The 13909-nt window shown below is 35.3% G+C and overlaps 1 protein-coding gene across 1 annotated transcript in view; it reads right to left on the bottom strand.

The window, feature by feature from the left end:
- The window catches only part of SHCBP1L (SHC binding and spindle associated 1 like), a 55680-nt gene that overhangs the window by 35347 nt on the left and 6424 nt on the right, over window positions 1-13909 (bottom strand). The window contains exons 4-6 of the mRNA XM_082401740.1: window positions 7303-7517; window positions 6290-6376; window positions 5994-6212 (exon numbers count right to left, since the gene is read on the bottom strand). Coding sequence (XP_082257866.1) covers window positions 5994-6212; window positions 6290-6376; window positions 7303-7517 — 521 coding nt within the window. The remainder of the gene's footprint in view (window positions 1-5993; window positions 6213-6289; window positions 6377-7302; window positions 7518-13909) is intronic.

The raw sequence follows: 13909 nt of genomic DNA, 5'->3' as shown, positions 1-13909 counted from the left end.
ACATGATTCAAAATTTTTATAGATTATACTTCACTTATAGTTATTATAAGATATTGGCTATATTCCCTGTGCTGTACAATATATCCTTGTAGCTTATTTATTTTATACATAGTAGTGTGTACCTCTTAATCCCCTACCCCTATCTAGTGTCTCCCCCTTTTCCTCTCCCCACTGGTAACCACTAGTTTGCTCTCTATATCTGTAGGTTTGTTTTCTTTTTTGTTATAGTCACCAGTTTGTTTTATTTTTTATATTCCACACACAAGTGATAACAGACAGTATTTGTTTTTCTCTGTCTGACTTATTTCACTAAGCATAATACCCCCAGGTCCATCCATATTGTTGCAAATTGCAAAATTTCATTCTTTATACGGCTGAGTACTATTCCATTGAATCTATATGGACTTAGGTTGCTTACATATCTTGGCTATTATAAATAATGTTGCTATGAACATTGGGGTGGAAGAAATTGACTTTTGAATATTAACCTTGCATCCTGTGAACTTGCTATACTCATTTTTTGTTCCAGACTTTTTTGTTATTGTGGTTTTTATTTAGGATTTTCTATGTAGACAGCCATGTCATCTGTAAAGAGTTTTATTTATTCCTTCCCAGCCTGTATACCTTTCATTTATATTTCTTGTCCTATTGCACTATCTAAGACTTCTAGTATGATGGTGAATAGAAGTGATTAGAGAAAATATTCTTGCCTTATTCCTAGAAGGAAAGCATACAGTTTCTCACCAGTGAGTATGATGTTAGCTGTAGAGTTTTTGTAATGTTCTTTTTCAATAAGAGGAATTCTCCTCTAGATCTATTATTATTATTGCTTGATCTATCAACCATTGAAAAAGGAATGCTGAAGTCTCCAACTATAATAGTAGATTTGTCTATTTGTCCTTGCATTTCTATCAGTTTTTGCCTCACATACTTTGATTCTCTGTTGTTGGGTGCATACACACATTAAGGATTGCCATGTCTTCTTGGAAAATCAAACCATTTATCATTATGCAATTCCTGATAATTTTACTGGTTCTGAAAGCCTACTTTGTCTGAAATTAATATAGCTACTCCAGCTTTTTAATGGTTGTGTTAGCATGAAGTATCTTTCTCTAACCTTTTCCTTTGAACATTTCTAGCCTTTATGTTTAAAGTGGGTTTCTTGTAGATGACATATGGTTGAATCTTGTCTTTTTATCCACTTTGACAATCTCTTATCTTTTGATTTATGTATTTAGATCATTCACATTTAAAGTAATTATTGAGGGACTTCCCTGGTGATCCAGTGGCTAAGACTCCGTGCTCCCAATGCCGGGGGCCTGGGTTCAATGCTAGGTCAGGGAACTAGATCCCACACGCTGCAACTAAGAGGTCGCATGCCGCAACTAAAGACCCCGTGTGCCACAACTAAAAAGATCCCGCGTGCCACAACTAAGACGCAGCGCAGCCAAATAAATAAAAATAAATATTTTTAAAAATAAAGTAATTATTGATATCGTTAAATTAATATCTACTACACTTGCAACAGTTTTCTATTTGTTGTACCTCCTTTTTTGCCTCTAGTTTTAGTTGAGCATTTAGTGATTCCATTTTATCTTCCCTCTTAACATATCAATTATTTTAAAAAGTTTTTTTAGTGTTTGCCCTATAGATGGCAATATACATTTTAAACTAAGTCCACCATCAAATAACACTATACTACTTCATGTACAGTACAGGTACCTTTTAACAGAGTATTCCCATTTCTCCCCTCCCATCCCTTATGATATTACTGTCACTTATTTAACCAATCCATACACAATTACCACCCAATACCATCATGAATACTATTACTTTAAATAGTTATCTTTTAGATTGATAGAGATCTATTGAGAATAAGAAAAAGAAAAGATTTTACCTTCATTTATTCCTCCTCCAAAGCTCTTCTTTTGTATAAGTAGATCTGAGTTTCTGACCTTTAATAATTTTTCTTCTCCCTGAAGAACTTCCTTTAGCCTTTCTTGCAAGGTCAATCTATTGGTGACAAATTCCTTTGGTTTTTGTTAGTTTGCTCTTCTTTTTTTTTTTTTTTTCTTGGTCTAAGGAAGCTATTCCCCTTCACTTTTGAAGGATAATTTCACAAGACACAGAATTCTAGGATGGTGGTTTTCTTTCAACACTTTGAATATTTCACTCCACTATTATCTTGTTTACATGGTTTCTTATAAGGAGCCCATTGTATTTCTCATTCTTGTTCACCTATAGGTAGGGTTTCCTTACCCCCCTAGGCTTCTTTCAAGATTTTTTCTTTATCTGTGGTTTTCTTCAGTTTAAATATAATATGCCTATTTATACAATTTTGGGGTATTTATCCTGCTTGGTGTTCTCTAAGCTTCCTGAATCTGTGGTTTGGCGTCTGCATTTAATTTGGAAAAACTTCACCATTATTAATTTAAATTTTTTTTCTGCTGCATTTCCTTTTTCTCTTCTGGTATTGCAATTACACATATGCTACATTCTTTGAAACTGTTCCACAGTTTTTGGATGTTTTGTTGTTTTTTCATTATTTTTTCTCTTTGCATTTCAGTTTGAGACAATGCAATTGACATATCTTCAAGCTTTCTGATTCTTTCCTCAGTTGTGTCCCACTACTGGTGAGCCCTTCAAAGGTATTCTTCATTTCTATTTACAGTGTCTTTGATTTCTAGCATGATCTTTTAATTTGTTCTTACAGATTCCATCTTCTGCTTACATTATCCATCTGTTCTTGCAGGTTGTGTACTTTTTTCCATTAAAGTCCTTAACATATTAATCATAGCTTTTTTTTTTTTTGGCTGTACTGCATGGCATGCGGGATCTTAGTTCCCTGACCAGGGATTGAACCTGTGCCCCCTGCAGTGGAAGCACGCAGTCCTAACCACTGGACCGCCAGGGAAGTCCCAATCATAGCTATTTTAAATTTCCTGTTTGGTTAATTCCAAAATCATACTTGAGTCTGGTTCTGATGCTTGCTTTCCTTCTTCAGACTTAGTTTTTTCTTGCCTTTTAGCATATGTTATAATTTTTTGTTGAAACCTACGCATGATGTATTGGCTAATAGGAAGTGAGGTAGATAGGCTTTTAGTGTGAGGTTTTATATTAATCTAACCAGGAGGTAGCCTGTGTTTGTTTGTTGTAGCTTTAGGTGTCAGAGGCTTCAAATTCCTATAGTTTCCATATTTCTGTCTCCTCTATATATCTTTGGGCTTCCTTTAAAACTACTCTTGGAAGAGTCTGTGTCTTACAGCTCTTTTAACTATAATCCAGTTATTATACTGGAATACTGTTGGTATGGTTTCAAGTTTCGGCAGAGAGGAAGTGTTCTATATTCTTATGATTGATTATCAGGCTTTTACTGAGTCTATATCGCCAAACTGTGACCTTCACAAGTGTTTCTTAGTCCCCTCTTTCCCCAGACAAGAAGGCTAGATGGGGCTAGAGTCAGGGAAATGCCCTTCCTCTCGGTGGGAAAAAGCTCTGGTAAAGTCTTTTCCCCTGGAGAATAGATCTTTGTTATGGAGAATGCTTGGGGTATATTTCACAATGGTTACTTTTCCCTTCACCCTGCCACAGTCATAATGGGATCTTTCTTGGCTCTTCACCTGAGAACATAGTGAGACTCCTGGAGGTAAAACCCCACAAAGGTATGAGGTCTCCCTAAGAGCTGCAGCTCCCCAGGAGTTTCTCTCATACTCGTTAATATTCAGCCTCCAGCAATCTATCAAAATCACCATTTAAGTCTTTTACAATTTATGGCTCTAGTGGGTTCTGTTCAAGGTAAGCAGATCTTAGCTGTGACTCTTACCTTTCTCCAGATTTCAGGGTGGCAGTTTGTCCTGTGACCTCAGTTCTCTGATGGTTCCAAGAAAGTAATTTTCAAGTTTGTTCAGCTTTTTTCTTGTTGTAAGGATAGGAATGATAACTCACAAGCTCTTTGCATGTCAGAGCTGAATCTGGAAATCCTTGGTTCTATTTTATAGTTTTCATTTCTCTGTTGAGGTTCTCTGTATACTTATTAACGCTATGCTTTCCTTTAGTTCTCTGATATAGTTATAACAGCTGCTTTGAAGTCTTTGTCTGACAAATCTAACATCTGGGCCCACCCAAAATCAGATTCTATTAACTTCTTTTTTTCCTGAGGATAGATCTAAATTTCTGGTTTCTTTGCATATCTATTAATTTTGGGTTGAACACTGGAGATTTTGGATAATATATTCTGGTAACTCTGTGTTATGTTCTTCTGAGGATTGTTAGTCTTGTATTTTAGCAGGCAGTTAACTTGCCTGGCCTCAAAATGCAAAACGTTTTCCTTGAGGTATGTAGCAGCTGACATCTCTGCTCAGTTCTCTCAACTTCCATGTTTTGCTCTTATACTTCCTTATTTAGCAGAGTTCCCAGATTTCTCTCCCCTGCCATTGCTAGCAAAGTTTAGTGGACAGCCAATGATCTGAGCAGAGTTTATGCTCAAATTTTGGGTCTCACTCCTTTTGCAGCTCTCTCACTTTCAGACTATCCCAACTAAATTTCCAGCTGCTCTGCCAGCACTGTCTTTTGTCACCTTGAAAGTAAGATGCCATTTTCTTTGCTGCCTGGGCTATGAGAACTGGTGATGACCCTCAGACCAGAATGCCACAAGTTCCCATTTCTTACCCATTCCAAGGATAAACTTTTCTGGTTGCTGCTGCTTTTGATCATTTCATAGTGCCTTAAAATATTTGGAGACTTTTAATATATTTTGCCAGATATTATAATTGCTATCTATGGAAGGGTTTGACCAATTAACTCACTCCACCACCCCTGGAATAAGATTCTCTGTGATTATAACTTTTAAGATGAGAGGACTCTGTGTTGCCCTATACCATTAGAATATAAAGTCTAGTGATGATAACTTGTATTAAAATTCAACTTTCATTGAATCTGGATTTCTAGATAAGTGGATTTCAAAAATCTTATCTATATTGCTTCCCCAAAGTAATCCTAAGGTTTTGTTACACAGGAATCCCAATAACAATGAAACATCAAAAATGGGCACTAGAATGAGATTCTTAGTGATTTTTAAAAAGGGCAAACTTGGGGACTTCCCTGGTGGTGCAGTGGTTAAGACTCCACGCTCCCAATGCAGGGGCCTGGGTTCAATCCCTGGTCAGGGAACTAGATCCCACATGTGCACTACAACTAAGAGTTCGCATGCCGCAACTAAGACCCGGCATAACCAAATAAATAATTTTTTTTTTTTTTAAAAAGGTCGAACTTGAAAGAAATTAGAAAAAGAAAATATTTAGGCTAATAATTAATTGTTAGACAAGTAAAATATGGCTCAGAATTCCTAAGGCAAAGAATGAGTAAAGGTGGAACACAAAGGAAGGAGCTTAACAACTTAGTATGAAATAGCCAAAAGTCCTTTGGCTCCAATCAAGATTTTCCATTAATTTTGGGGTCATGAGCAAGAATTCCTCTTTCCCCTCTATTTCAAACAAAGACAGAAATATATACTTTACTGCACAGTAATGTAAAAACATTTTAATACATTCTGAAGTATTCTGGAGAATGATGCCGGTTAAATCTGCATTATTTTATTTAACATCAAAAAAACTTATCAACTTATTTTGGATAGAAAAGAAATTATGAGGCAGCCAAATTAGTCAACTCTCTCTCTACTTTTCATTTTATATGTGGATGACATCTACTTACTCTTTTCTTACGCTTTGGCCAAAATTAAGAAGGTAAAGAAGAAAGGTAAGGAAAGGACTAGATTTATGAGATTTTTTTCATCAAAAAAACCCAAAACAATGATTTCAGTGAATTCAGCTAATATAAAAATAATTTTCCAATATTGGTAGTTGCACCTGTGCTTATAAATTGGACATCTACTTTTATAATCTATTTCAGTTAGGGTAACATATATGACAAGTGATATGATAAAAGAATGACCATGCAATCTTTTTGTTTCCATTTAAAATAGAACAAATTATTACCTGAGGCGTAAATCTTCCCACATTTTCAATAATCCGCAGAGCATTACTATCTCATAGTACTTTTTCCAGCATTCAACAGCCTCTGCTGCAGATGGATCTTCTTTAATATTGCTCTGATACTCAATGAGCTCAATTCGCTTGTTTTTATACTTCTCCAAAGTTTTTTTGAAACGTTGTGCAATAGGACCAGGTATTGTTCCATCTTGTATATCACACCACCTGAAAAGTATTGGTATAGTTACAATGTTTATCTTACATAATGTGATGAATGTTTTTAACTATTTAACTATACTTACAAATTAATTCTTTCTTCAATCAAAGCAGTATAATTCTCACAACTTTCTTCATCATCCCAGTCCCTCCAAAGAAAGTCATAAAAAAACCTATGATAAATCAAGTTGAGATGACAGTGATCAAAATCAGCCAGTACATGTTTAGAATTAAAAAGACATTCTGATGTCAGATATCTTTATATGAATCTTAATTGTTAAGAAAAATATTTCAAAATGATCTTTCAGTGAACTAATATTAAAAGTAAAACTTTATACATTAGATGATCTGCATTCTATTTCAAGTTACTACAGATAAGATAATGTTTCTTGAAGTGGGATTGTAAAATTCATGTTCCACATTTCACAGATTGTGGCTATGATTTTGTTTACCAAAGAAATAATACTTGAGATATCATCATATTTTTATATTGGGGGGGGCATTAGGAAAACAAAAACATGCCCCCAATATTCTGTATTATGCTTATGTATAGCTTCTCTCAAATTGTATCAACTTGTAAGAAGCAGTCACAATGGGGATGATGACATCAGGTATTTGTAATGCCTTTAAACGTGAAAAATGAAATCTAATATATTTAAGATGCTTAAATATGAACAGAATTTAGTGGTTTTGTTTTTCGGATTTTGGTTTTTTTTTGGCTGCGCCGTGCAGCTGCCCCAATCTTAGTTCCCCGACCAGGGATTGAACCTGGGCCCCAGCAATGAAAGCGCTGAGTCCTAACCACTCAACTGCCAGGGAATTCCCTAGAATTTAGCATTACTTATCTCTAGAACTGTTTAAAATTCAATTTTTGTAAAATGCAAGATCAAAAAACAGCAAACTTACTGCCCATATATATTACTTCCACAACAGAGAATGTTTTAAGTAAAAGTTACAAGTATGTTCATTAAAAATAGAAAAATTGAATTCAGCAGTGAGTAAAAGTTAAATAAAGTGCCTATATGAACAAGACTTACATATTAAATTAACTTTTTGAATATGAGAACTTGAACTTTCAGAAGAAAAAAACCTCTAATACCTTACAACTTCCAAGGCCAAAGCAATATCATGTAAATCAGAATCTTGGCCTTCAACAGGGTACACTTCCAACAGAGGCACACTATGCTCTAGTTCTTCCAAAATCTCATCGACCAAATCCCTTGGAATATTTGCAATGTTAGAAGAAAAGGGCTCAGCAACAGAAACAGTAACTTTGAAACAAGATGATGAGCTTTGGCGTAGTTTACAAGTTACCTAAGATAAATATTATAAAATTTGTAATTATAAATGAAAGTAAACCACAAGAATTCTTTCTCAAATATGACCTACTCATAAAATTTCTTCTTTTAAATTTTTATGACTTCTCTAACAATCAACATACATAATAATAATAGATCAATAGTGAATAAAATATCAACACAATTTTTCAAACTAATTCTTAAACAACATTAATTTTAAGGTTCATGAGAGGAATTGCCTATCTCCCACATTATTTCTAAGTTTGAGTTGCCAGACTTTGGGATTTTATAAAACAGTAGTATTAAAAAAAGTTTTTAGACTAATTTTGCCATAAAAGTATGTTTTTAAAAATCCTACTATCTATATTACATTATTTTTAAAAGAAAGGCTAATAAAGTACCAAAAAAAGTAGAATGGACATAATCAAAAAATGAAGTCCTGAAAAAAAAAGGTAAAGTCCTTAGGTTGAATAAATTTAGCTTCATAAACAACACACTATATTGTGCTTACTTGTCTCATTTCACCACAATAGAGTGATAACCTCCAGCACGTCTGAAAATTAGTGCTTGAGAACCACTGAGTTGACAGTAGCTTTAAAAATTAATAAATTATGCTAAGTATTAACACAAAATTTAAAATTACACAAGTTGGTAAAAGGGTACAAACTTTCAGCTATAAGGTGAATAAGGTCTGAGGATCTAATATATAGCATAGTGACTATAGTTGACAACACTGTAGTATATATTTGAAATTTCCTAAGAGAGAACTTAAATGTTTTCACCAAATAAGGGGGGGTGGTAAATATGTGAGGTGATGGATATGTTAATTAACTTGATGAAGGTAATCCTTTCACAATGTATATGGGTATATATACATATATATATATAAAAGCATCATGTTATACACCCTATCCTACAATTTTGTTAGTTATACCTCAATAAAGCTGAAAAAAAATACACTTCCAATAATCAATTTTAAACATTTTCAAGTACATCTCCAATAAAATTGTTTATTTTTAAGTAGATTTTATTTACCTAATGCTACTTATAGCAGCTTTATTCATAACTGCCAAAACTTGGAAACAACCAAGATGCCCTTCAGTAGATGAATGGATAAATAAACTGTGGTACATCCAGGAAATGGAATATTATTCAGTGCTAAAAAGGAATGAGCCATCAAGCCATGAAAGGACATGGAGGAACCTTAAATGCATATTACTAAGTGAAAGAAACCAACCTGGAAAGGCTGTATACTATATGACATCCTTGAAAAGAGAAAATTTTTTCTACTCTTTTACTTAACTGATAGTGTGACTGGGTATAGAATTCTAGGTTAGGATATCACTTTTGTTGACAATATACTTACATAGCCTTTTAAAGTTAAGAACTTACTTTTGAGAAGTCCAATGCTATTCTGCCTCTTGATCATTTATATGAACTTATTGTTTTTCTCTCTGTAATCCTGCTCAACCTTCTCTTCGGCCCTCGTGTTCTCAAATTTCACTATGTGCTAGACATTCAGTGGGCCTTTTCAATCTAGAAATTCATGTCCTTTTGTTCTAGGAAACTTTCACAACTTGACAATTTTCTTTCCTCTGTCTGTTGTTCTTGTTTTCTCCTCTTCCTATTTCTCTCTCTCTCTCCTTCTCCTCTTCCTTTCCTCCCTCCCTCCCTCCTTCCTTTTCTCTCTCTAGAACATTTAATTGGATGTTAGACCCAATCCCCTAATTACGCTCCTCTCTTTCCTTTCCATTTCTTAGTCCTTCAGCTCTACTTTATGGGAGATTTTACTCCACTTTATCTTCCAATGCTTCTAATCCTTCTATTCAGTTTTTCACTTGCTGTTGTATTTTTATTTTCCAAAAGCTCTCTTTCTTTCTTGGAATTTTCCCATCATACAGGATCCAGTTCTTGTTTCATGAATGCTTTAGCTTGTCTCTTCTTTCTGAGAATATTAATAGTTTTATATATGTGTGTGTGTTTTTCTACTCCCTGTCATCTGTTTCTTCCAAATGTCTTCTTTTCTGCTGTTTTAACCACTGTTTTGATATTAAAGTTTCCTCAAATGTCTGGTGACCCTTGGCTGTCTGCTCATATTTAAGAGTTGAGCACTATAAAGGTAATTGGAAGGTCTGTGTGGAACAAGTCTACTATGGATCCACTGTAAGATGTTCTGCCCAGGCTCTTTCCACAGGAACTTCATATATCAGTATCTTTAGATCTTTTCTTTTGAACTGATCATAGAAGAATCTTTCAACTCTAATGCCTAGAGACATATGCCTTAGCTGCCTGTGTTATAGAAGGAGAATCAGGGTAGAAGGCAGAGGATCCTAACATTCAGTACCAATGAAGTATCACAATCTTTTTTTCAGTGGGATACTCCCATCTTTAACCATGTTTCTCAAGCCAGCTTCTTAAATCTGTAGGTTTATGTCTTTTGCTAAATTTGGGGAATTTCAGCCATTATTTCTTTGAATATTTTTTTCAGCCCAATCTTTTCTTCTAGGACTCTGAAGACATGAATTGTTATAGTCTAACATGGCCCTGAGGCTCCATTTTTTGTTTGTTCGTTTTTTGGTTTTAGGGGTTTTTTTCATCTATTTTCTCTCAGGTGTTCAGTTAGGTCATTTCTATTATTCTACCTTCAAGTTTACTGATTGTTTCCTCTGTCTTCATTCTGTTGTTGAGCACATCCACTGAGTTTTTAATTGCAGTTACTATATATTTTTTAGTTTTAGTTCTAAAACTTTGTTTTGGTTTTCCTTTATATCTTTCATTTCATTTTCTTTATATCTTTCATTTACTTACTTTCTATTTCTTTGCCGAGACCTATTTTTTCATTTCGCATGTGTTCATAATTGCTCATTGATGCATTTTTATGATGGCTGCTTTAAAATCCTTGTCAGATCATTCTAACATCTGTGTCATCTCAGTGCTGATGTCTATCGGTTTATCTCACTCAAGTTGAGATCTTCCTGGGTCTTAGAAGTGACTGAGAGTGATGACAAGTAATTTTCTATTAAACCTGGACATCTTATGTATTACATTGTGAGAGTATTGATTTTATTTAAATCTTTTATTTTATCAGTCCTCTTCTGACACCAATCTGGCATGGAAAAGGGGCTTTGTTACTGCCAGATGGGGATGGAAGTCCAGATTCTCTGCTCAGCCTCTGTTGACACTGGAGGGTGAGGGGGTTGTTCATTACTGCTATTCAGGGGTGGGAGTTCAGGTTCTCTATTAGGCCTCCACTGATACCACCCTGGCTGAGAGAGAGGAGAGCACCTCATTACTGCTCCCTACATTGTCTCCACTAACATCATGGGGGTGGTAGTGAAAGTTCTGATTTTTCACTAGACCTTTTCTGACACCATCCTTGCAGGGAGTGGAAGGAGTCCCTTTACCAGTGGGGGTGGTAGTCTGGGCTTCCCATGTAGTCTACACTGACACCATGGGAGGCAGGGAAAGTTCCTTATCACCCAGCTCCCCATTTTCTTCCCACTAGATCTTCTCTAACACCACTCTGGGAGTGGGGTTAGTGTGCCTTGTTACACCTTGGCAAGGGTGGAAGTGTAGGTTCTTCACTTTGTCTTTTCTTGCAAGATGGGAGTGAAGAGCAGCAGTTTTTTTTCTGTATTGTTTGGCTGTCCCTTTCCTGACTTTGACTAGAGAAAGCAGGCTTTTGAGGGGAATTTTTTATTTTTTTTCCTACACCTGTTGGTGTTTCCAGATTTCCAGCTCCTCTGGTACACAGTCTAGGATATATGAAGCAAAGCCCAGGGAACTCATCATCATGTCGTTCCTTGTGTCACAAGGTCCCTAGACAATCTGCCTTCTCTCCAACTTTCAGAGTCTTATGTTTATTTATACATATAATCCAGGGTTTTTAGCTGTACTTGATAGGAAGAATAGGGAAAAGTTCGTCTACTCCATCTTCCTGGAAGGGAAGTCTCTGTTTCTTAAATAGCTTTCAAGCAATTCTTCTTGAATTCAAGCTCCATCTTCAACCCAGTTCAAGTTCTAAGTACAGTCAATTTCTAAGCCTTTGGAGTTATTCAGTGTAAATCATGTGTTTTTTTTTTTTTCTTCGGCTTTCCCTGCTGTAAACAGAATTCAACTTTCTTAGCTCTACTAAGTCAGTTGTCATTTATTTATATGTTTTACACCTTCTAAATTGTGTTGCTATTGTCTCCCTTTCTATCTCTTGTCCTTGGGTACCTTTTAAAAAATTCCTTTGCTATCATTTTGGTGGAGGGCTCTGGGGACAATACTATAAGAGAAGATACTACAAGTTTTCAGACAGAAAAAAATATATCATCTGGACTTCCCTAGTGGCACACTGGTTAAGAGTCCGCCTGCCAATGCAGGGGACACGGGTTTGAGTGCTGGTCCAGGAAGATCCCACATGCCACAGAGCACCTAAGCCCATGTGCCACAACTACTGAGCCTGCACTCTAGAGCCTGCGAGCCACAATTGCTGAGCCCACGCACCGCAACTACTGAAGCCCACGAGCCTAGAGCCTGTTGCTCCACAACAAGAGAAGCCACTGCAATGAGAAGCCTGCGCACCATAATGAAGAGTAGCCCCTGCTCACTGCAACTAGAGAAAGCCCACATGCAGCAATGAAGGCTCAACACAGCCACAAAAATATATACATATATTTTATATCTATACATATATTTATATAGAGATATATATATATATATCATCAAAGAATCAGTGACACTGGATTCTCAACCAGCAACACTGGAAGTTTGAAGACAATGGAATAGAATTTTACAAATTCTGGGCATGAAATCAAACCTAGAATTTGTGTACCCAGTTATTCTGTCAAATAAACTTGAAGATCTGTAAAGATATTTTCAAGCACACAGTATCACAGAAATTTTATCTACTTTGTGTCCTTACCCATGAAGCTATTAGGATAAGATCCTTGGCCAAAATGAGAGAATAAACTAAGAAAAAAGGAATTTGGGGAAATAGGTTATTTACACAAGAGAATGATGAAAGAAATTTCTACGATGATGATGGAGGGAGATCCCAAAAGCTGTCCAGCAGGTCTAGACATCACCAAGTTTTAAAACAGGCTTTAGAACCAACGAGCCTATTACTGGAGTTGGGAGTGTGTGGAAATAGCCACGATGCAAGCTGTGAATATTGAGCACAGCTCAAAGTTACTATTTCCTCTTTACAACTATGATATAGCAGAATCAGGTAAATAACCAATTTCCAGAATCCACTGAGAATTCCCTTAAACATCTGCAAATTAAAGATTCTCTAAGCCTTCATCAAGGGATATAAACAAAATTTTAAAGCATGTTGTCCAAGGAATCTTATTGATGGTGACTAGACATGCTTTTTTTACAAAATTTTTAAAACTCAACCAAAATTCTGTCATCAGAGATAACCATTGTTAACATTTTGCTCTTTATCTTCCAGTTTTATTCCTATGTACTTCGTTGGATCATACTGTATATTTAGTTTTGTGTCTTCTGTTTTACTTTATGTACACAATGAGCACGTTCTAAATCATTAAGAGTTTTTTGGTTATCATAAGTTTTATAACTACATGATATTCTATCTTATGAATATATTATCATTTATTTGATCCATATCCTATTATTAAACTTTTATGGTCTTCCCAATTTTTAATTTTATAAATATCACTTGATTACCTTAAATACATAAATCTTTTTCTACATTTATGATTTCTATAGAATGAATTTCTAGAAATAAAATGAACATTTTAATTTTTATTTATTTTTCTGTGCAGTGGGGTCTATTTATTTATTACTATTTTTATTTCTTCCAGCTTTATTGAGAAATAACTGACTTACAACAAATAAACTGTTTTAAAGTTCTTAATATATTTTACCAAATTGCTTTCTACAGAGGTTATAAAAAAGTTTCCTTAATATTTGGCCCACTTTGTAACAAAGATGAAGGATATGCTAGATTTCCTTCCAATCAAATATTATATTTCCAAGCTTTTTTTCTTTGTTGTATGGATCTGTATTAGGCAGAATAATGGCCCTCAAATGGTCCCCTAATACTTAGAACCTGTGAATATATTACTTTACAAGGCAACAGGGACTTTGCAGATGTAATTACGGTTAAGGAATTGAGATGGGGAAGTTCTCTTGGATTACCCAGTTGGGCTCATTCTAATCATGAGTCTTTTAAAATGGAAGCACCTTTCTAAACTGTAGGGAACCGGAGAGATAGTGTGAGAAGGACTTTGAAAATGGATAAAGGGGGCCACAAGTCATGGAATGCAGGTACCTTATAAAGTCTGGAAAAGACAAGGAAACAGATTTTCCCCTAGAGATTCCAGAAAGGAATAAGCCTTGTCTACTCCTTGATTTTAGCCCAATTAGTCCCATGTCAGATTTCTTTCCTATAGAATT

Source organism: Balaenoptera borealis, assembly GCF_965194805.1.
Source record: "Balaenoptera borealis genome assembly, chromosome: 1".
In the NCBI taxonomy this organism is placed as follows: domain Eukaryota; kingdom Metazoa; phylum Chordata; class Mammalia; order Artiodactyla; family Balaenopteridae; genus Balaenoptera; species Balaenoptera borealis.
Note: the sequence above shows the minus strand (reverse complement) of the source record. Positions and strands in the feature narration are given on the sequence as shown.